The sequence below is a fragment of the Carya illinoinensis genome, chromosome 3, assembly GCF_018687715.1.
Source record: "Carya illinoinensis cultivar Pawnee chromosome 3, C.illinoinensisPawnee_v1, whole genome shotgun sequence".
Taxonomy (NCBI): Eukaryota; Viridiplantae; Streptophyta; class Magnoliopsida; order Fagales; family Juglandaceae; genus Carya; species Carya illinoinensis.
This window is the reverse complement of record NC_056754.1, coordinates 44,649,298-44,672,940: the sequence shown is the minus strand read 5'-3', so window position 1 is coordinate 44,672,940 and position 23,643 is coordinate 44,649,298. Positions and strand designations below refer to the sequence as shown.

General features: G+C 35.9%; 2 protein-coding genes across 2 annotated transcripts; both read left to right on the top strand.

Moving 5' to 3' along the window:
- The first annotated feature begins 3,508 nt into the window (after positions 1-3,508).
- Positions 3,509-8,350, top strand: LOC122304354 (translation machinery-associated protein 22). Its single transcript, XM_043116582.1, has 7 exons — positions 3,509-3,841; positions 3,950-4,030; positions 6,292-6,344; positions 6,474-6,555; positions 6,634-6,701; positions 6,777-6,860; positions 7,928-8,350. The coding sequence occupies exons 1-7, from the start codon at positions 3,694-3,696 to the stop codon at positions 7,982-7,984; spliced, it is 573 nt and encodes a 190-aa protein (XP_042972516.1). The 5' UTR covers positions 3,509-3,693; the 3' UTR covers positions 7,985-8,350.
- Positions 8,351-19,470: 11,120 nt separating this feature from the next.
- LOC122304353 (cytokinin dehydrogenase 2-like) lies at positions 19,471-23,168 on the top strand. The gene is made up of 5 exons (XM_043116581.1): positions 19,471-20,291; positions 20,997-21,124; positions 21,489-21,776; positions 21,954-22,222; positions 22,747-23,168. The coding sequence occupies exons 1-5, from the start codon at positions 19,673-19,675 to the stop codon at positions 23,033-23,035; spliced, it is 1,593 nt and encodes a 530-aa protein (XP_042972515.1). The 5' UTR covers positions 19,471-19,672; the 3' UTR covers positions 23,036-23,168.
- Positions 23,169-23,643: the final 475 nt, after the last annotated feature.

Here is a 23,643-nt window from a genome sequence, read left to right as displayed (position 1 = left end):
AATGGTGGGGGTGGTGCACTACACGGCAGCCGGACGGCGGCGCACCGGGCGGTCAAAGGGGCGGCGACGGTAAGGAGAAAAGGAAGAAGAGCTGCACTGGGAGAGAGAAAACGGGAAGAAAAAGAAGAAGAAAGAGAAAGAAAAGAAAGAAAAGAAGAAAAAGAAAAGGAAAAAGGGAAAAGAAAAGAAATGAGGTCCAATCCTCACTCCGGAAACCAAAAACCGATCCGTCGAAAACGATATTAAAAACCGTAAAACGATTAAAATAAATTAAACACAACATCAAATAAATTAAAACCAATTTAAAATACATTAATTTAAAATAAATAAACCAATATATTAATTAAATTAAAAACAACCATTCAGTGAAAATACACGTAAAAACGGGTCATCATAATTTAAATGCATAATAATAAAATAATTAAATAACAAATTGTAGTAAGATTACAATTGACTCTTTTCATTTCATTTCGCATTGTTCCAAACATTAGAATTTAGAGTGGTCACGATGCTAGGAAAGTGAGTGAGCTGTGCTGTGAGATTATAAAACTTAAACCTGAAATAGTAATAGGAAAAAAAATTAGAATTTCAAACAAGAAACAAAAATCATGAATACAAACATTATATAGGTATGTAAAAATTATAAATATTATATAAATACAAAACATAACTGCAGGAGAAATGATACAAAACATTGGCAATTGTGAGTCCAATACACATAAAGTCATATTGCGGCCAATGTAGAACTACCTTCCTGCATCCCTACAACAATTAAATTCAAAATTAATATCGGTCAGATGAATATAACTGAATTAAAATAATAACAAAAGCAAATGAATGAATTCAGAAATATTATCAGATCTAAGCTGATCACCACTGTCTTCTTCGTCAGCCTCTTCAAAGTCCCTCACATCTGGAATATAACTTGGAATTCTTTTGATTCAATTATAAGTATAATATTAATGTCTTCACAGTGGCTAGGGACAATGAACTCTAGAATGGATTCAATATGCATTGTCTAGTGTTAAATGCTGACTCTGAGGTTACGATACTAATTAGGATGACCAAAATATCATGGAAAATCTTTCTAATGATAGGATACTTGATGGCAATGGTTTTCCACAAGATAAGATATCAAACCCTGCATAAATTGGTGCGAATCTAATGCTAAGTATCTATCCAAATCCGATTGGGCCTCTGCAAGATGACAGACTAGGAGTCCTTCTCCAACCTCTCACCCTAGTCCAAATTATGTCTTTTCCTCATCTCGACTTGGGGAGGAGGCGGTGCGGTAGGTGTAGGTGCTTAAATATTACCACCCTTAGACACGACAAACTCATCAAAAAATCTACTAAGAGTTTCTCCTAACCCTTGTTGCAATATGATCAGCCCATGCCTTCTCGTGCGCCAATCCCAAACTATATATCATGCCATCAATTTTGTACTGGAGTAAAAAATAATAGCCATATATAAGAAATAGTTCATTCTACTCAAATCTCTCCAATACTTGTCATACTTAACCCTCATGCTCAATGCCATTTCCAGCATCTTAGTTTGGTCACTCCCACACATGTCATCAAATTCTTCTTTTTTATTACATATTTAATGACATAAATCATTGGATGGAGGGTACAAAGAACCAAAAAGTTTGGTTGTGACCTTGTAGAAAAGCCTAAAAAAGTCTACAAAGATCCAAACTACCTTCTAATCATCATGAACATGCTTCCTAATCCCCTGTCATCTTCAAAATATTCGACATATTGAATGTTTTCATCACCCAATAAATTAAAGGCAACCTTATACTCTTGGGCTGTCTCCAACGTTAAGAAAATTGAGTTTCATCTTGTAAAAATATCAAGATAAAAACCTTTCCATTTAATACCCACAGACCTCACATCAACCTTGAATTTCTCAAATCTAGCAAGTGAAGATCTCACAAACCTCACTGCACTTCTTGCGCTTGTAACCAAATCATCAAGATCTTTGCATTGATCTCCTACGTGGATCTTCAATTAAAATGTACCATGTCTTTTATAGTGGCGTCTATACACTTTACTACAATGGTTACATTTAGCTTAGGGTTATTGGGGTTAAAAACCTCTATTTTGGTGAAATGTGACCAAATAATTGAAATTTGTTTCTTACTTGGTGAAGGCATGGGGGCAGAGGTAGGGGTAGGTGTAGGGTTAGCGTTTGTAGTTGTGGTAGGGGCAGAGATAGGAGAGCTACCACTAAAATCAGACTATCCATTCCCGTTGACTCACGAAAATCTAAAATGATGCAAAAATTACACAATAATTAAAACCATACAATCATGCACATCACAACAAGTTGGAGTTTCGATATCCAGACCCCATAATTAATTTAGGAGTTCGGATTGAAACCTTACACTAATTTATGATTTCAATAAAAAACCCGTAACTTTTTATACAACATATTACATAATTTACAATAAAAAATTCACAAATCATATAACAAACAACCCAATCATCACAGCATACAATTCACATTCTCATTCTCCATAACTCAAATAAAACTCAAAAGAAAAAAAAAATTAGAAAAGAATTAGAATACTTACATTGACAATGATAGAGAGAGCTTTAGGTAGCGATGGTGACAAAGACCTTATGACAACGGCTTGCGATAGACGGATAGAGAGTGGGAGAAAGGCTAGATCTCAGAGAGAGAGAGAGAGAGAGAGAGAGAGAGAGAGAGAGAGAGAGAGAGAGAGAGAGAGAGAGAGAGAGCAGTTTTAGTTTAAAATAAAAATGGCGCCGTTTCGGTATAAGCTAGGCGGGGGAAATTAACCTATACCCAAAACAACTCCGTTTTGATATATAGGTTATTTTTTTTATGTATATATAATTATATATATTTACATATATAAGCAGGGTGGGGAAAATGAGGGCTGAAACTGGGCCTAATCCGTCCCTTGCAGCCGTTGGGGGCTCGACACTGGCAGGCGACCCCTTTGCCCTCATTTAGCGGACGAGAAAACCACCCTGCCCAGGCAAGAATGGGACGGATGAGGACAGGGTGGTAGGGTGTGGGGCCCCGCTGCCCTCCCCTAGGTTGGGCTTAAATGTCTAGTCATAATGTACAAATAAAATGAATTTTATATGCCAAGCATAACTATTAGGAATATGAAGTTAGTGTGCGCCCTTTATTATAATGACACAAAGATTATGTACTTTGCGATCTAAACTCTCACAAATGTTGTGATGCAGTATTCAAACTAAGATTATTGAGAAATTACAACATTAAACTACCATTTTTTGTGGAACAATACCCTTGCATGATTTCAAATATTTAAAATTAACAAAATAAAATAGATCATATGATAGAATATTGATTGTCGAATCTTGACGGGCTGGGCTGGTAAAGTAGGATCCAGATGATTTGCAAGATCCATGAACATGTCCATGGGCCGAGGAGCTGTTTAGGCTTAAAGCCTCTTCTCTTGACTCAAAACGACGTCGAGTCCTTTTGAAAGATGCTTCATCACCAAAACGCGACCTTCTTTTTAAGCGTTAACGCCTCGGCGAGTTCTAGAGCAAGAAGAGCAACGGCACCGCCACCCGAGGTCCCGAACAAACAACTGCGTTGCCTTAACGCACCGTTTTTGTTCCTTAACGGTCCCTTCTCGAAGAGCGAGCAGCGAGACCGAGAGCTTGAGCACGAGCTCGAGCAATAATGGCAGAGAAGCCCCAACCGGTTCGCGTGTTGTACTGTGCGGTCTGCAGTTTACCGGCGGAGTACTGCGAATTTGGACCTGATTTCGAAAAATGCAAGCCCTGGTTAATCCAAAACGCCCCGGAAATCTACCCTGATCTAATCAAAGGTGCCGCACAAATCCGATTGACGCTGTTATAATCAATCCCTAATAATTGGCGTTCTATTTTTGTATTTATATTTTATCGAGTAATTATTTATGCATTTTTGTGAGCAGAGGCCAATGCAAAGGAAGCTGATAAAGTTTCCGAGCAGTTACAATCCACTGGTATGTCTTCAGATGGAGCTACTCCTTCAGGTATGCCTTTGTTACTGTTTTGTTATTTTTATTTTATTTTTTTAATTTCTTCTTTTCTTTGAAGAAAATTTTGTGTTCTTTATTTCGTTTTTATTTATTGCATTTTGTAAGAATTAATTACTTTATGATACGAAAATAAGCTATTTGATTTTATATCCGAAGCACACACTCTGTGCGAAAAAGAATTGGAAGGAAGAAGCCGGGCTTTAGCGATCCTTTGACCTCTTACGGTACATTCCCTCCCACCTCCATATCACAACTATTACCTCCTTCCTCCCTCCGTAGTGCTGCCAGCATCATATCCGTCTTCCCTACTCACCGCCGCCGCCGCCGCCACCGCCACCAACAACACCTCTTTCGCCCCTAGTCCTCCCCCTTACTGTGCTGTCACTATCCTCCCTCCCCAACCCCAGCCCATTCTCATCACTAACTCCACCGCCAGGGGTGGAACTACTAAGGGGCTTGGGGGGGCCCAAAATTTTCAAAATTTGATTAAAATTAAAAATTTAAAGGTGTTTTTATAAAGTAGGCTATATGAAGATGAGTATTTGACCCCCCTAAATTATTTTTTTGTAACTTGCCCACCCAAACCAGATTTTCTGGTTCCGCCCCTGACCACCGCGTCAAGTTTCCTTGTGTCATTCCTCCCATCACCACTGCCATGATGACTGACACTGCCTACATACTTTAATGGTTCTTATTGCTTCTAACTTTGAGATTTTCATTGCAATCAACATTCAAAAATTACATTCAGGTTCTAAATCAAATTTGAGAAAACATCTAATTTTCTTTGAAAATATGCTTTTATGGTGAACAATCAGAGCCTTACACTGTCATGCCTAGCATATTGCCCATAAATTCTGTGGATTTGGCATGCTGAGAAGATTTTAGTTTTTTTAATTTGTATAGACTGCCTCATATTATAAATGAATTGCGTGGCACTGCCAATATGGGTTTTATTACAATTTAAAGCCCCAAGGGAGGCCCAGGCCACATCTGGGCCCATACTCCAAAAGGACTAGTTAATGGGGTTCCATACACCATCTACACTCAACAGTCAGCATTTTTGGTATCAAAATCTCCACCCCTTAAATTCTGATGACCTCTTCTGGCCATTCCATTGTAGGTGGCATGACTCAAATTCCACACTTTTAGTTGGGATAGACTCTGATACCGTGTGTAATGCCCAGAGGGAGGTGCAAGCCACATTTGGGCCTATATTCTAAAAAGAATGGTCAATAGTACAATTGGAGTCCCATTGGAATCATTATAAACAGCAAGAACTTCTCCCTCCCAAGCAATGCCGGATCCTATACACCACCTTCACTCATCAGTTAGAATGGGGTATCACATTTTCTGATGCTTATTATTGTGTTACACTTTTGTGCTTGTAGCATCACACAATTTGTGATATGCTATGCAACATGCAGACTTCTCTTTGTGGTTTGCAACTCATGGTTGAAAACCGAGGGAAGATTGATCTGCAAAAGAATCAGGACACCAAAAAAATAAATAAAAAAATAAAAAAATCAGGACACAAGAATCTCCATTATCCTTCCTTATAATGATGCCTCCTGATTTCTTCTTGTTGAAGACTCATCTGTGCTAACTGGACAGAGCCCCTGTAGGAGGAGCAACCTATTTGCAAATAAAAATAATGAACTTGGTAGCTTTGCTGGCTTAACTTTAGAACTTATTTAGTTTACTGGGTTATAAAATAGTGAAAAATAATATCATGGCATTCACATGTGGCATCTTGCAAGTGATTCTGAGCATGGATATGTTTTGTTGGACTGGTACTGTGCCACTAGGATGAATCTCATCTATTCTGAAAATCCACAGGAACAAAATTAATGTAAATTGATATAATCAGTTTAACTGGAAGCACTGTGTGCTACTAATATGTCAAAATCTGTCTTCCTTGTTTCAAAAAGAAGATCATGGTGCTTCCTTTAAGTTCGATGTCAAATTTCTCCGCCATTTTTTTTTTTTTTTGAATGTTTCACTGCAGGGCATTTCTTTATATGCGAGGTCTATACTTCTCTTCTCATTAGATGTGACATTACTTGGGTCATTCACGTAATTGTGATGTCATCTGGCTGTTGTTGGGTTAATTTTGGAGCATATATATGTTTCATGGTGTTTTTCGGTTCTATTTTTATAATAAAGTTTGGCATCAATTTGCAAGTTCGAACTAAGCTGAAATTCTTTACTCCCTCTCCCTTATCCATCTCTTTCTCTGTGGGTTGGGGTTACTTCAGCACCAAAGCAAGAAGAAGTAAAACGTCTTCCTGGTGGGAAGATAAAGAAAAAAGTAAGCTCTGAAATTGTTTCTTCCATTCAATTCTGATTAATCTCTTTGCAAGAGACTGATAATGTAATATTTGTTATTGGCAAACATTGAGATCAATATCATTGAAATTGCCATTTGATTTTTCTGTAGGATAAGCAAGAAGTAGTTATTGAAAAGGTTGTACGTAACAAGCGAAAGTGCATTACCACTGTAAAAGGGTTAGAACTTTTTGGTGAGCGCTATGCTTCTTTAAATTTTTAGATTGTTACCTTATTGCCATCATTAACTCAGTTCCTGTGATCACATTCAGGTGTTAAACTTAGTGATGCTTCAAAGAAACTTGGGAAAAAGTTTGCCACAGGAGCTTCTGTCGTTAAGGTATAATAAGTTTTGGCTGTAACTATGAATCTTTGTTCTGGGGAAAATGGTTCTGATATCATTAACATTTTTCAGGGGCCTACTGAGAAGGAGCAGATTGATGTTCAAGGGGACATATCCTATGACATTGTGGAGTTCATTACAGAGAGCTGGCCTGATGTAAGATGCTATCTCTTTCTTTGAATGTTATGTGGAGGTTAATTGCTTGTTTATTTGTTATCTCGAGTCATCTGAATTTGAATGGCAAAAGATTTCTAGAGACTCTGTTTATTCTAATAAATGCTGAAATAATACTCCTAAGACTCTTTTATTAGTATTATTTGCCCTTTGCCATGCTGAAGACCTTAAGACCCGAAAAGCTAAGCAGATTGGGTGTCAATATTGACTAAAGTGTTCTCATCCTATCATGGCTTATCAACATAAGAGTTTTTTTTTTTTTTTTTTTTTATAAGTATCAACATAAGAATTTATCAAAAAGTATCAACATAAGAGTATTAATAATGTGTTTCCTCTAAACCTAAACTAACTGACTTTTGCTGATGTTTTGATTTGAATAAACTACTTTGTTGGTATTGTAGACATGTATATTTGAGGAAGTCTTTATTTTTTTTTGGGAGGTCGGGGCATGGAATTCAGGTTTAAAACCTTGATTAGTTTTTTAACTTTTTTTTTTATTTTTTATTTTTTTTAATTTATTTATTTATCACATTGGCTAATCATGATTCGTGTTTCTTAAAAGCAGATCATCATTCATACATGTACCTTAAAGCCGATAGAAAGGCCAAAACCCTGTTTTACTTGTTCAAAACGGGAAGGTTGAAACCCTTTTTACCACTAACGCTGTTCAATTCTACTTCTCTAGAGACCTATTCGCCTAAATTGAAAAATTTTCAACTTTGGTCATGCTGAAATTTGTAATGATGGTGGAATACTGGGAATGAAACATGCAATTTGTAGCTCCTAGTATATAGAAGACATTATAAAATCTTGAGTTGATACGATAGCGGCTGTAGAGATATATTATTTATTTGGGTGCAATAAGTTGGACATACAACTGTAAAGGAACAGATCAGATGACTTTGATGTTACTGTCTGGTTAATTACCATTTCGGTTTCATCGCCCTTCATTATTCTTCCAGTTATTTTATGCTCAAAACTTTTCTTGATCAAAGAATGAAACTTGTATTCAGGACGTGTTTAGTTACAGCACTTTCTCACTTTCTCAGGTTCCAGAAACAGCAATTTTCTTTATTGAAGATGGAAGGAAGGTCCCAGCTGCTTGACTGAAACTGTGGTATAGAAATAAAATGGAATGCAGTAACTTCCGTCCTGCCTGTGTAACTCCTAACCGGATATATGTTATCTCGGTGAAAAGGGTTGCCAGACTTACTAGTTAATGTTATATGAATCTGTGGCTAGTGAGTTTTTTTCCCCGGTCAACAATCTCTTCTTATCTTTGTTGCAAAGAGTAGTAAATTATTTTGAAGTTTTGAACTGTGTTCTATATTGGTGGATGTGCTTTGCATGGGGGAAAATCTGAGTGCCATTTGTCTTTGTTTTGTTTTTTGTTTCTTTATGTGTATCATGTTAATACCTCTTGGACAAGCAATAGGGAAGCTGCCAATTTAAATTGGGGTAAATTGATATTAGCCATATCTTTTCCCTGTTTGAACCTCTCTTCTCATCAAGTGCGTGGATTTTTATCACAACGCAGGGAGCTAAAATCGGTGCCCCTATGAAACTTTAAAGAATTAGGAGTGAATATGGGGTAATTGGTGCCAAGGTAGGGAATTGACTGAAAGATAGCTTGAAGGAAACCTTTATTGATAGAAGACTTTTCTCTTGCAAATCTTTGAGTTAGAATTAGGAAAGTCCTCTTTTTATGAGAAGCTAGACTCACTCTTGAATTATGTAGAATAAAACGTTCTCAATTTCAACGAAAGAGGACAAGGAGGGCATTCATATATTTCCATCACTGACACGTGCGTGTCTCTAGTTTTAGATCCGTTTGGTTACGTAGTTCAGATGAGATGAGATATTTTAAATAGTAATAATAAAAATATTATTATAATATAATTTTTTAATATTAGCTTTGTATTGAGATTTAAAAAAGTCAAATTATTTATTGTATTTTGTATAAGAATTTGAAAAAGTTATAATGATTAGATAAGTTAAAATTATTTAGTTTTTGGTAACTAATTCAAATTGTAACGTTCTATTGGTAACAATTATCAAATAATGATGAATGTATTATATCTTACTTAAAATGAATATAGGATCATTGGAAACCAACATGCTTGAAGTTGAAGGCCGGATACCAATAATGCTTAGATTCGGAAAGGTGTAACTAGATGGAAAGAATCGACATGCATGCCCCCCACAACTCGTGGGGGCTTACACACCTGATGCGCACATTGGTTGGTCGCAAAATGGGTTGACTGACGACGGTGGAGCTAGCAAGGGAGGACGACAATACCTGAAAGAAGAAAGATAAACGCAAAAAACCAAAACACAAAATAAATCAGGACTCTTAACAGCTTATAGACACCATGAGAAGGTGGCAGAGGGTTTTGCTCTTCCTCTCCAAGGTGCCGACATGAAAAAACCCTTGTAATGGCCAGTGGGAGAACAGCTGAAATCATATGGGGAGATTCCAACAAAAAAAAAAAAAAAAACACGAGAGTAATTATTAGCGAAGGAAAAAGAGATCAGCTAATATCAAAAAGTGGCACTAGGGAAGTAGTACTACTGCTCGCCCCCTTCTCAAACCAGCTGAACCTGGAAGAGGGAAGGAGATAATTACTATATATATATATGAGGCGAGAGTATGTGTTGAGAGATCAAGAGAGACAAGAGGGAAAGTCTGCACTGGGAGTAGTATTCTATCAATGTGGGGCCAAATTGATGAAAAATGTCACAATGCTTCTATCCTTAATTTTTTTCCTTTGGAAATAAATGATTGCATGCCGGCCACCAGTTTCCTACGTCATTTTCATCTTCAAAAGAGCACCAAATTTACTCAAGGTTAATTTGTAAGAAATTATAACAATTCTCAGTAATGGGAAGCTCATGATTCTATTGGAGGCCTCCACAATCACTACTCCGCCGGAACATTTAGATTTGAGTGTTCCACAGTCAAAGAATGTATGTAAAAAAAAAAAAAAAAGGGGGGGGTTGGAACTAAGAATATTGATGTGGCTTTCACGCAGAAGGTTCAGATGTTGATAAGGCAAATAACATAAAAGCCTCACAGGAGGACCAACACCACAATCTGACCATAGAGAAATCACCCCACAATGTATATGCTCCTCTGCTGTAATATCTTGTAAATTCTAGAAGGAATCACTCATAACCGAATGTACAGGTGGACCAATAGTTGAGAGGAATGTACTCTATAAATAGATCACTGTATTGCTCTGTAAAGTGTGGAAAACAAATACAAGAATACACTTTGAGTAAAAACGATCTCTTTAGACCTTTTCTCAAGCATTTGGTATACTCTGATATTTTATTCAATATGGTATCTAGAGCCAGCCAAGGCTAACGTCTCTTCATTTTTTTTTTTTTTTTTCTTCCTCTTCATCTTTTCCGTTTTACATCTCTCTGTTTTTTATTTCTCTTCTCTCATGGCTTCCGAAAACCACAACTCAGAAACAGACTCATCTCTTTCCCCACCTACTTCACCTCGTTCCCCACCCATTCCACCTCCAGCTTCTAATCCCGTTCCTACCTCCACCATAATATCAGCTGCAAATCATTCCATCAACATCAAGCTTTCTAAAGATAATTACCTCCTTTGGAAAGCTCAAATTGTTCCTTTCTTGAAGGGTCATCAACTCTACTCTCATGTTGATGGTTCCTCTGTTCCTCCACCACGGATGATCAACAACGCTGAAAATCCTGAGTACACTCGATGGGTACTTCAGGACCAGCTCATACTTTCTGCTCTTAATACTTCACTCTCGGATACAGTCCTTGCGCAGGTACTAAACTGTAGTACTTCAGCTGAGGTCTGGTCCACATTGCAGAATATTTATGCGGCTCATTCATCTGCTCACCTTTTTCACTCGCACTTTCAACTTGCGACCTTGAAAAAGGGTGCCGACTCCATCACAGAATATTACAATAAGGCTCAAGCTCTTTCGGCCTCACTCAGTGCCGCTGGGCAGTCTATTTCCTCTGCTCAATTCGTTGTCTATCTTCTTGCTGGGTTAGGGTCCGATTATGAGTCTATAATCACCTCCATCACCACTCGTCCTGAACCCCTTTCTCCTCAGCAGATTTTTAGCTATCTCTTAAATCATGAATCTCGTCTACTTCATCAGAATCAAAATATTTTGGCTTCAACCACCATTTCTGCAAATTCTTCTGCTACTAAAATGATTTCCGGACAGTACCAACGTGGGAGAAACAATCTCTCTCGTGGTGGGCGTCGCGGTAGAGGGACTGGCCGTGGGCTTCTCCCGTCCCCACATTATCCTCGGATTGACTCACGGCCCATTTGTCAAATTTGCCAAAAAGTGGGTCACACAGCTCTCACATGTTATAATCGTCTGAATCAATCCTATCAGGCGTCACCCCCTTCGTCTCTTGCAGCAAATTTCACCTCACTACAGCCCCCTAATTCTTCATCCACTTACTGGTTCCCAGACACTGCTGCTACCAACCACTTTACTGCAGATTTTGAAAATCTTAACTTAGACTCTATGGCATATCAAGGTCCCGAGCAAGTCAGCATTGGTGATGGCACAACTCTTCCCATTCACAACACTGGTTCCGCTCATCTCTCCACTACTTCTAGAACTTATATTCTCAATAAACTTTTGCATGTTCCTTTGATTACAAAGAATTTACTTTCCGTTCGTCAATTTTGCCTTGATAATCATGTTTTCTTTGAGTTTCATTCTTCTTATTTTCTTGTGAAGGATCTACAAACCAAGGAGGTGCTGCTTCAAGGTCCCGTTAAGGATGGTCTTTATGTTCTCCCGCTTCCACCCCCACCTTCATCCAAACCATCTCCTCAAGTCTACCTTGGTGAACGTACCTCCTCTCAACTTTGGCATGCTCGTCTTGGCCACCCGTCATCCCGGACCACCTCCATTACCATTCGCAGATTTCAGCTTCCTGTAATAAACAAATCTGCATCTCATACTTGTTCAGCTTGTTCTCAAGCTAAATCTCATGCATTACCTCATCCTCCATCTAGTTCTCGTTCTTCAAAGTCTTTTCAACTTTTGTTTTTAGACGTTTGGGGACCTGCTCCTATGCTCTCCTCAAACGGTTGTCGCTTTTATCTTTCTATTGTGGATGATTTCTCTAAATATATTTGGATCTTTCCACTTCAAACTAAGTCCAATGTTTCTACAATTTTTTTGGCTTTTTTACGTTATGTGACTAACACCTTTGCCACCAATGTTGCTTCGGTCCAATCCGATTGGGGTGGTGAATTTCGACCCCTTCGTCCAATTTTTCAATCATATGGTATAACTCACCGACTCACGTGCCCATACTCTCATGCTCAAAACGGAACTGTTGAGCGGCGTCATCGTCACATAGTTGAGACTGGTTTATCTCTTCTTGCCCATGCTTCAGTTCCTCATAAATATTGGTCTGAAGCTTTTCAAACTTCAGTGTATCTAATAAATAGAATGCCCACTCCCATTCTTTCCGATAAATCTCCTTTTGAAGTTCTTTTCAATAAAATTCCCGATTATAATTTTTTACGTGTTTTTGGTGTGGCTTGTTGGCCAAATCTCCGTCCTTTTAATCATCACAAAATAGACTTTCGGTCACAACTTTGTGTCTTTATGGGATATAGTCCTGATCATAAAGGTTATTGTTGTCTTCATCTACCTACCGGTCGAATGTATATCTCTCGAGATGTGCGCTTTGATGAGTCCTCTTATCCTTTCCTCACCACGCCTCAGCTCACTCCTTCAAATTCTAAATCTGTTCCTCCGGCTACGCCATCTCCCTTCAATCCATTTATTCACATTCAGTCCACTTCAACCTTGTCTCCAATACACGGTCCAAAATCCCATCCTACATTGCCAATTAATTCCAACGTCTCCCAGCCTTCACCAAGCCCGACCAACACCACAACCACATCCAGCCCATACACTCATTTAAGTCCACTCGGTCCAACCCATTCTACCTCTCAACACTCACCCAGCCCGAATACTTCCACCAACCCATCCAGCCCACACACTAACTCAAATCCAACCCATTGCTCGGCCAGTCCAAACCCGACCTCTTCATCTTATTCCACTAAACCTAACACTTCTTCCAGCACGCCGTCATCCCCTTCACCCGAACTACCCTCTTCATTTTCTGCACCACCCATCAATGCCATTCCCTCTTCTCATCATCCCATGCTAACCCGTACTAAAACTCACACATATTGTCCCCGTGTACGAACCGATGGCACCATCCCATGGCCATCCAAGCATTCCACTTCTCTCACTCAAACCACCCACTCTAAACCGAACCTCCCCTCCCCTGTTTCTGCCTCTATACCCGAAGAACCCTCCTCCTATACAGAAGCAGCTCGTTTTCCTGAATGGAGGGCTGCCATGGCTGTTGAATTTGATGCTCTTCTCCAAAATCGCACATGGGACCTCGTACCCTTTTCTTCCTCTTATAACTTGCTCGGTTCTAAGTGGGTTTTGAGAACAAAACGCCGGTCCGATGGGTCTCTTGAGAGGCGCAAGGCTCGCCTTGTCGCCAAAGGCTTTCATCAACAACCCGGTCTCGACTACACGGAAACTTTTAGTCCGGTAGTAAAACCAGTCACCATCCGTCTCCTTCTCTCTCTTGCCGTTACCCATAAATGGCCTTTACACCAACTGGACATTCAGAACGCATTTCTTCACGGTGACCTTGAAGACGATGTCTACATGCAGCAGCCTCCTGGGTTTGTCAATCCTGAGCTCCCTCATCACGTCTGTAAGTTACGGAAATCACTCTATGGCTTAAAGCAAGCTCCTAGAGCTTGGTTCTCTAAACTTTCAGATCGATTGCTCACTCTTGGTTTCACTGCCTCTAAATCAGACAGCTCTTTATTTATTCTTAAAAATAAATCTGAGTTCATTTATGTCTTAATTTATGTAGATGATATTGTTGTGACTGGTTCAAACTCTGTGTTAATATCTCAATTCATATGTGCTTTACGTGCTTCTTTTCCTGTTAAGGATCTTGGACCACTGCATTATTTTTTAGGCATAGAGGTCATTCGAAATGAATCTGGTCTTTACTTGTCTCAGTCTAAATATATTTCAGACCTGCTTTCTCGTACAAACATGCACCAGTCGAAACCTGTTTCCACTCCTCTCTCGGCTTCTATAAAACTTACTGCTCTTGATGGACCTACCTTTGAGGATCCTCATTTGTATAGAAGCATTGTAGGTAGTCTACAGTACTTGGCTTTTACTCGTCCCGACATCTCATTTGCTGTCAATAAAGTGTGTCAATTCATGCATTATCCACGGCTGTCCCACTGGCAAGCTGTAAAACGCATACTTCGTTACCTTCAACTCACCAAAAATCTTGGTCTTCACTTTGGCTTGAAATCTTCTCTTACGTTGTCTGCTTTCTCCGATGCTGATTGGGCCGGGTGCCCGGATGACCGTAAGTCTACGGGAGGATATTGTATTTACCTTGGTGCTCATCTTCTTTCTTGGGGCTCTAAGAAACAGCCCACTATAGCCCGGTCTTCCACTGAAGCCGAATATAAGGCTGTGGCAAATAGTACCTGTGAGATTCTGTGGTTACAATCGCTACTCCAAGAATTGGGAATCTTCCTTGAAGAAGCACCCACATTATGGTGTGACAACTTGGGTGCTACATATCTCTCTCTCAACCCGGTTCTACATGCTCGCACTAAGCATGTCGAACTTGATTATCATTTTGTTAGAGAAAGAGTGGCTGCTAAAACTCTTCGTGTCTCCTTTATCTCCAGCAAAGACCAACTTGCTGATATTTTTACAAAGGCTTTGTCTTCTGCTCGGTTTTCACAACTACGATCAAGCCTCACTCTCACTCAAGTGCCGCTTGCATCGAGGGGGGCTGATAAGGCAAATAACATAAAAGCCTCACAGGAGGACCAACACCACAATCTGACCATAGAGAAATCACCCCACAATGTATATGCTCCTCTGCTGTAATATCTTGTAAATTCTAGAAGGAATCACTCATAACCGAATGTACAGGTGGACCAATAGTTGAGAGGAATGTACTCTATAAATAGATCACTGTATTGCTCTGTAAAGTGTGGAAAACAAATACAAGAATACACTTTGAGTAAAAACGATCTCTTTAGACCTTTTCTCAAGCATTTGGTATACTCTGATATTTTATTCAATAGATGTCAAAAATGGTGGGGCTAATGATTTCGCGGGAAGTATAATTGCGGGCGGGGGTGATTTGTGGGCAGTAATACGTAAGATTTTCAACTCATGATCTCCACATGAGATACAGGAGTAGTATTTCGATTTTTAACTTTAGGACATGAGACAGTAAGATCATAGACAAGTGCATGGAATGATCATAGTTGTATTAATGTTCTTGGAGAAACATGATGAGAAGCTATATATATCGATGTGTGGTCGGGTCATGCATTAATGCATGCTCATGCGCCAATCGTAGATCGAGGCAATCGTAGTCAGATCTTAAAGATTTGAGGCCAAGAAATCTAACGAGATCAGGGTACTAGTGGACCACGAATTTCTTTTGGAAGTACTTGAACTTCAACCCAAGGCGTGGGGAATCGACTTAACAAAATCTAAAATGCTATCACATTAGTCTTATAAGTCAATTCACTAGCTAGCTAGGGTCGACTGAAAAGCTAAGGACCTAAATCTTGCTGCAATATTGCGTATAAGCCACACTACGCCTATATATATCTATATATACATAGTAAAAGGGATGGAACGGCCTATAATGTCCGTAGAGTAAAATGATCTTCATAGCTTACAAAGAAAGTCCACCACAACATGTATAATTTCTTTTAAAGTACAACTCGAAACAAGATGAGATCAACATCAATCCAAAGTTGCTGAAAAATGTAGACAGACCCAGGCTTAATAAAAGGACTTACCAAAAAAAATAAAATTATTGCATACATAAGATTTCTCTTTACTTCTTACGAACTCTGGCATACATATAATATCTTTAGAGTAATACTAGATATAATCGGTCTAAATTGTGCAAATCTAATACATTCTTTTAAAGAAAAAAAAAAGTAAAATTTACTGTTAAAAAAATTAATTTATTTATCAAAATTTTATATTTATTCATTTTTTTTTTAAAGAGAGTGCATATAATTTACATACTAATATAAGACAATAAGAATCATTTCTTTAATTTTTAATATTTAAATTACCTTTCTTTTTCTGAAAAAAAAAAAAAAACTTGTGACGTCCTTGCTTATTAATAACTAGGGATCATAATGTTTAGTGAGTAGGGAGGCTTTATCCTGTTATGTATATAATATTGGATATATTGGAGAGCAATATGAATCTCTTGTTGCTTTATTTATTTTTTATTTAGGTGAATTTTATTGGACCGTGATCTGATTATTTTTAATAATTTTCTATAATATTGTTCTGAATTAATTTTCTATAACCTTTGTGCTTGCCAAAACTTAAAAAGGGATAAAAAAGAAAAAAGAGAGAAGAAAATAATGCCTATTAAAAAATGATAATGAGAAAGGAAAAATAATGAAATATTATAGACTTAGGGCGGCTTAAAAAGAAAATATGAAGAACAAGTCGAAATTAACAAACCTAGCTAGAAGGAACGACAAAATACTCGAACAGATATCATCTTCAATTCTCTCGTTATATCTGATATATAGCCAACTTGATCAGAAAGAGATTAAAATGTCACGTCGACCCTTCAATATTTAATAATATTTCTGTAATAAATAATTAATAATACAAACTTATTCTATAAATTCTCTAATTCTTATTATAAGTACACATATATATAAATAATTCAAAACAATACATTGGTACACTATGGTACGTCCAAACTCATGAAAAGAAATTAAAAGAATTATATCATATGGCTAAAATATTTTTCACATATCTTAATTTTTTTTTTTTATACAAAAAATCATCCATTCTCTCTTATATGTTCATATACAATTAGAAATTAGTGACTTTATTCGTTGGTTAACCAACGCATAAAATCAATAATGTATATTAACGGTACTATTTTAATTTATAATTTCTTTTTTATTTTAATTTTGAATTAGTTACTAACTGAAAAGTGTCTTTATCTCTTGTTTGTGAGCATTTTTTAGAATTAATCAATAGTTTCGAAATGAAGAAGCAATTAAGTTAAATGAAAAAAAGGGAAATTCAACTTAATCTAAAAGACAAGCTCATGAATCATAGGAAACTTGTTACTAACGCATTTTGACGAAATTATAAGAAGATGATATTGAAATACTAAATCAAAATAATGTAATATATATATTTATATTTTAATCAAGAAAAAAATGGATCCAAACATGAAAAAATATGAGAAAATTAGCAAAGAAAAGGACAGGTCCTAATAAAATATCAAAAATATATTTAAAAATATTTAATACATATAGAGATTCAAATAGAGGTGATAATTTAGATTTTCAAGTTATAATTTGCATTATCATCTCTAAGACAAATGGAGGAAAGCGTGATATATAGAAAATGGCTAATGTATTTACTTTTAGCATACTTGAAAATGGCTAATGTATTTAGAAAGTGGCTAATCTTCTTGCATGGCAATGGGAGGTAGCAATGCGGGGAATCGAGTTTGCCTGCAGTGAGCAATGGAAGCGTTGAAAAGCTTTACAACTCAAAGCTAGCTTTGGGCTGCATATATATATATATATATATTGAATTGAAAATACTTCAAAACAACTATAATTGAGAAAAGCTTCAATAATAAAAAGTCTGTGTGTGGTAACTGGTTTGATTTGACAGTTCACCAACTCTGATTTCGACATTTTTAATTTTGAGTTTTTTAGGCATTTCCCTTATAACCCACTTTACATCAATTTGTATTAACAAGATGTCAACATGTGTTCACCAAAAATAAAAATAGATTTCAAAATAATTTTAAAACAAAATATTTAAATCAAAACAAATCTTTTTCTCATACAATCCTAGCTTTTCACAATTCCCAACACAACTCTATTTTAAAATGAGTTTTATTATATATAAGTAAAATTACGTACTAATTTACATATTAATATTAATTTTTTTATATTTAAAATTTTAAATTAATACTATATTTAATAAAATTTAATTTTTAACTAATCATATTAAATTGATACACACATTAATACACAATTATACTTGCAATTAAATTTTTCCTTTTAAAAGATATTGAGCATTGTTATAAAACAAATTATAAAAATAACGATTTCTTTTTTTTTCTTTGAAATATCTTCAATTTAAAATATAAAATAGATTATAAATGTATTGTATACTCTTAAGCAAATTAATATTCAATGGGTGTGCGCGCGGAACCTCTACAAAGGGAGGAATTGTCCCGGGCATCTAGCTAGCTCCCAACTTATTTTTTTTTTATTTTCCTTTATTTTCTAATGTTTTTTAGTTTCTTTTTTTCTACGCTTTCTTTTTGGATTTTAGAATGGATTTTCATGGGCTTTCCATATTATTATTTGTAAGTTTCTTTTAATTTTTGGTTATTGATGATTCGTAGCATGCAACATATAATATATATTATTAACAATAATTTACTAACAAAACGTTGACAAACAAAAATTAATAACCCACATTTAATATTCAACAATTTAAAAATATAAGTATCTTTAAGCAAAAGTCATTAAACGACTTTTGGTAACATGTTCTCTCCTTAAGATAAAGTATTAATAAATCATCCAAAGTTCTATACTCATTTATTAAGCCTTAATCCATATTTATTGATCAACTCTTTTCTTAAAGTACATTGAATCAATATCCATATATTATAAAAAATTGTTTTCGAAAGTCAAAAGCATTATAAATATATAGGTCGGTTTCGGAAAGTACTCAAAGTCAAATTAATTAACAACCGTGCATGGGACGTAGCTTTCCTGAAAAATTAAACATTTGTTGTGACTAAATATATTATTAATTAATTAATTATTTGATTTCATCACTCAAGTACGTTACTATTTATTATATTATTTGAATATAAATGATATTATCTTTATATGTCCCATTAATAAATTGATTTGGAAATTATCTCAAAACAGTTTAGAAAACAAAGAAAAATTAATTACCAAATTAATGAGAATATTATTGAGAAGGAAAGATCACCGGCCAGTAGTACTAGTACTATTGCTGATTATTTAATTGGAAACATTTATAATTCATGAGTTCTATTACATACAGTTATTTTTACGTATTATTTATACATTTTATTGATGTGATTAGTTAAAATAATTATTTTATATTAAAAAAAATGATACAGTCAATCACACTAATAGAATACATAAAGAGTATGTGAATATAACTGTGCGCATATAGAATTTTTAATAATTCATACCTTATATATTCGCTCACTCTTGATTAATACCTAATATATATGACCACGGGAAAGAATTATATTATTAAATATAATTAATGACGAATATGAATGCGATGTTAATTTCTCTTCGCACGTTGTTTTTGTATAGGGGGTGAAAACACATAAATATTTACAAGATCAATATTGTATATATATGTCTTGTCCTTTATCTTCAAAGAGGAATGGTCTTGTCCATGCGTAGAATAAAATTTTAACCGACCTTCTTGGGTTTGTTTCCATGTCAATCGCCAAAGATTTCTCTTAATTATATATAAATTATAGCGATGATTCCGAAGATTTCTCTATATAATTGCTCATGCGACGTCCTTCCCCCATTACATATATTCCTCAAATCTTCATCTGATCTTCTTCTTCCCCGCTTCCAGTTTTGTCACTTTTATCTTTGAAAAATGGCTGAAAACTTCGTCCTAATTCCAAAATATTTGACGACCGTTTTCATTATCAGCATCTTTCTGATCGGGATGTCGGATCAAGGGACAGCCTTTTTCCCACCCAAAGACATTGCAGATAAGTTTCGTAACGACCCTGAGACCCTGAAACTAGCCTCTACAGATTATGGCCATATAGTTCATGAAATCCCAGCAACAGTCTTTCGTCCAACCTCTGCAAATGACATTGCAACCCTAGTCAAATTCGTATACAACAATTCTCTCCCCATTAAAATAGCCGCAAGAGGTCATGCCCATTCGGTACGAGGACAAGCTATGTCTCGTAACGGTGTTGTGATAAACATGACAGCCTTGAATGATCCTGATCATCTTAGAAAGGCCGGTTCAAGGATATCGGTCTCGAGGAGTCCGTCGTTGGGGTTTTACGCTGATGTTGGAGGGGATCAGCTTTGGATAGACGTGTTGCAGACCACACTAACATATGGACTTGCACCGGTTTCGTGGACAGACTACTTGTATCTAACGGTTGGCGGGACTCTCTCCAATGCAGGGATCAGTGGGCAAACTTTTCGTTTCGGACCTCAGATCAGCAATGTTCATGAAATGGATGTTATCACAGGTATGCATGTAATCTAAACTAATATTTTCTTTTTTATTTGTCCAGTTTTAGAGTGCATAAATCTCTTGTATTTCTTTAAATAAAAAGTGAACAGATTTAAGACTCGTACAAAAAATCTCACATTTTAATAATAGGTCTTACTTTTTTTCCAGCGTCCCGAAAATTACACGTGGCAATATTAGTTCTTTCTTGTTTTTGTATTTTCAGGTAAATTTCCTATATCTAGAGGATGATGAACTTGTATAGAAATATATAGATAGATGCAAGATCAGCACCTTAATTATATTGCTTAAATAAGCAAATTATGACAAGGATATCATACCGACGATCGACCGTACGTTAAACATCCAAATAAATCATGAAAAGAACCAAAAATGCCGACCAGTATTATTCCGAAAGCAAATGAATATAATATGAGTAGTAATCAAATATGGAAGTACGTACTAAAAACCTATATAGTCGGAGAGTCCAACACGATTAAAAACACTTTATTAAATTAGTTAGAAGAATTGCAAGTAAGGGAATATCCTAGTGAAGAAAACTACGAAACCATTGAGTTGAGAAACTGCATGGATTAATATATATTGTATTCAAAGGCATGGCCGGCGCCCGGCTGGCGGGCCGGCCATTTCTTTTAATATACATACATACATATATATATAATATTAGTTTTAATTTTAATTTTGTTTTATATATAATATACAGGAAAAGGTGATTTTGTGACTTGCTCCGCTAAGGTGAACTCGGAGCTATATTATGCCGTGCTTGGAGGTTTAGGCCAGTTTGGGATTATAATCAGAGCAAGAATTGCTCTAGAACCAGCTCCAGAAAGGGTACTTACATGAATAACAATTTATATGCACCAGATAATTGACGTGCTGTGACTTAAATTGTCTCTTATTTGTTCTTAGTACTGTCAGTCTTAATGCCAATTAATAACCCATGCATGCACGTTTGAATTGATCATATTGCCATATATAATACATACATACATACATACATAATTGTGCAATTTAATTCACTCACGGATTAAAGTACTTGCCAAAACTAATAGATATTATTGCTTGCCGTAAAGAAAAATCCTATATATATAATATATTCCATGAGCAAGCTGTCACACATGATGCATGTATATATATCAAACTCTTTTTTTTTTTTGGAAATCGTGGGTTGCCATATTGATTAAATTGTTTGTAGGTTAAGTGGCTACGAATACTGTACACCAACTTCTCTCAGTTTTCCAAAGACCAAGAACGTTTGATCTCAGCAAATAATGGCGGAAGATTAACGACGTCACATAAGAATTATGGATTTGATTATGTAGAAGGTTCGCTTCTACTGAATCAAGGTCCTCCAGATCTTTCCTTTTACCCTAAACCTGACCAGCCAAGAATTTCTTCTCTGGTAACAAAATATGGAATCGTTTTCTGCCTAGAAGTCGCCAAATACTATGATGATCACACTCCAGCAATTACTGTGGACAAGGTACGCGTACACTTAACATCGTAATCATCGATCATGGATATATATATATATATATGCATGAATATTTATATGAACTTAGAACTTTGTGCTGATCAATATATATATAGTAATATTTGTAATTATATTAATTAATCTGACGTCAGGCCATTTTTTTTTTTTTTTTATTTTTTTTTAAAGGAACTGGAAATTTTGCTCAAAGGATTAGGGTTTGTTCCTGGATTTAAGTTCGTGAAAGATGTAGCAGTTGTAGACTTTCTGAATAGAGTTGCAAGTGAAGAGAAAGCCCTTAGATCGAAAGGTCTATGGGATATTCCTCATCCATGGTTGAATATCTTTGTACCAAAATCTCGTATCTTGGAGTTCGAGTCCGCTGTTTTCGAGCATATGATTCTTAAAGAAAACATTTCAGCAGGGCTCGTTCTAATTTACCCCACGAACCGAAACAAGTAAGTTCGTCTTTAATTCTTTAATAAAACTAATTAAAAAACTCATTTATTTTATAAGTCAATGCTATATATATATGTTAAAATATAATTAAATAATGATAATTAATGCATTTTAGGCTCCATTATTAAGAGAGGTCACTACTTCTCCAGTACGTAATTCACATGCGCGCGCGCGCCCACACACACACACATATATATATATATATATATAATATGTATGAGGGGGAGTGAGATCGAGCGCGCCCACACACACACATAGATATGTATATATAATATGTATGAGGGAGAGTGAGATCGAATATGGTTATATATAGGCTTATAAAAATACTGCATGCGTAGATAATAAAGTTTATAGAAGTTATTCAAATCTTTCGAGTCTCAACCTAATTTCATCGATGAATATTAAATAATTAAAACATGAGTAATCTCTTTCTATCAGTTTAAATTTTTGAAATTATATATTATTTGTGATCATTACATACATGATTAACATGCCAAATGATCATGTTAATGAATTAATACAGGTGGAATGATAAGATGTCAGCAGTAATACCCTCGGAGGATGTTTTCTATGTGGTAAGTATGTTGCGGTCAAGTGGATACAATAACTGGGAGGAATTTGACACCCAAAACAAATTGATATTAAAGCTTTGCGTTCATATGGGCATCAAGTTCAAGCTCTATCTTTCACACTACGAAACACAAGAAGATTGGAGAAACCATTTTGGCTTGAAATGGGCAACTTTTCAATACAGAAAAGCTCAGTTCGATCCAAAACATATATTAGCACCAGGACAGAGAATATTCAATTAGAAAGCAATAATTCATTAGCTAGCTGGATTCTGGTAATTTAATCCCCAGCCTCATGCCTCAGGATGAGATTATTTAATTATTTAGCATATGAATTTTTGAATTTGAGATATATGGATCTTACATTTATACATGATGATCAGTACTCGATCTGGTTGTATAACTTACTATGGTTTGGGCCAAGATCGATATAATTAAGCCCTAATTACAAACTAATTACTTTAATTTTTGGGCTAGGCTGACCCATTAACCCATACTTCATCTGCAGCCCAAAAAGTGTTCGATCCGTACCGATTATGCATGCTCATCAGCTTTATTGAATTATATATAATGGTCTGATACGTAGCTAGCGAGCACATATATATGAAGTCGTCGAGAAAATTAAGATGATAAGATAATCAAAGTTTCAAATTAAACAATAAGTAATAGATTTGTGTCAAATTGGGTTTGAACCTTTTTTTTTTTTTTTTTTTTGCTTTCCATAATAAAAGTCTCAACTATCGATGCGCGCAATTAATTTAGTCATATTTTAATTCATTTGACAAGGAAATTCTAAATTGTATATCTAAATTACCAAATATTAAAATTAAAAAACAAACTTTAATCACAAA

Coding starts and splice junctions, on each gene's coding strand:
- LOC122304354 (XM_043116582.1), top strand. CDS start 3,694: ATGGCAGAGAAGCCCCAACCGGTTCGCGTGTTGTACTGTGCGGTCTGC. Junction 6,702..6,776: donor CAGGAGCTTCTGTCGTTAAG/GTATAATAAGTT, acceptor AACATTTTTCAG/GGGCCTACTGAGAAGGAGCA. Junction 6,861..7,927: donor TTACAGAGAGCTGGCCTGAT/GTAAGATGCTAT, acceptor TCACTTTCTCAG/GTTCCAGAAACAGCAATTTT.
- LOC122304353 (XM_043116581.1), top strand. CDS start 19,673: ATGGCTGAAAACTTCGTCCTAATTCCAAAATATTTGACGACCGTTTTC. Junction 20,292..20,996: donor TGAAATGGATGTTATCACAG/GTATGCATGTAA, acceptor TATAATATACAG/GAAAAGGTGATTTTGTGACT. Junction 21,125..21,488: donor TAGAACCAGCTCCAGAAAGG/GTACTTACATGA, acceptor AATTGTTTGTAG/GTTAAGTGGCTACGAATACT.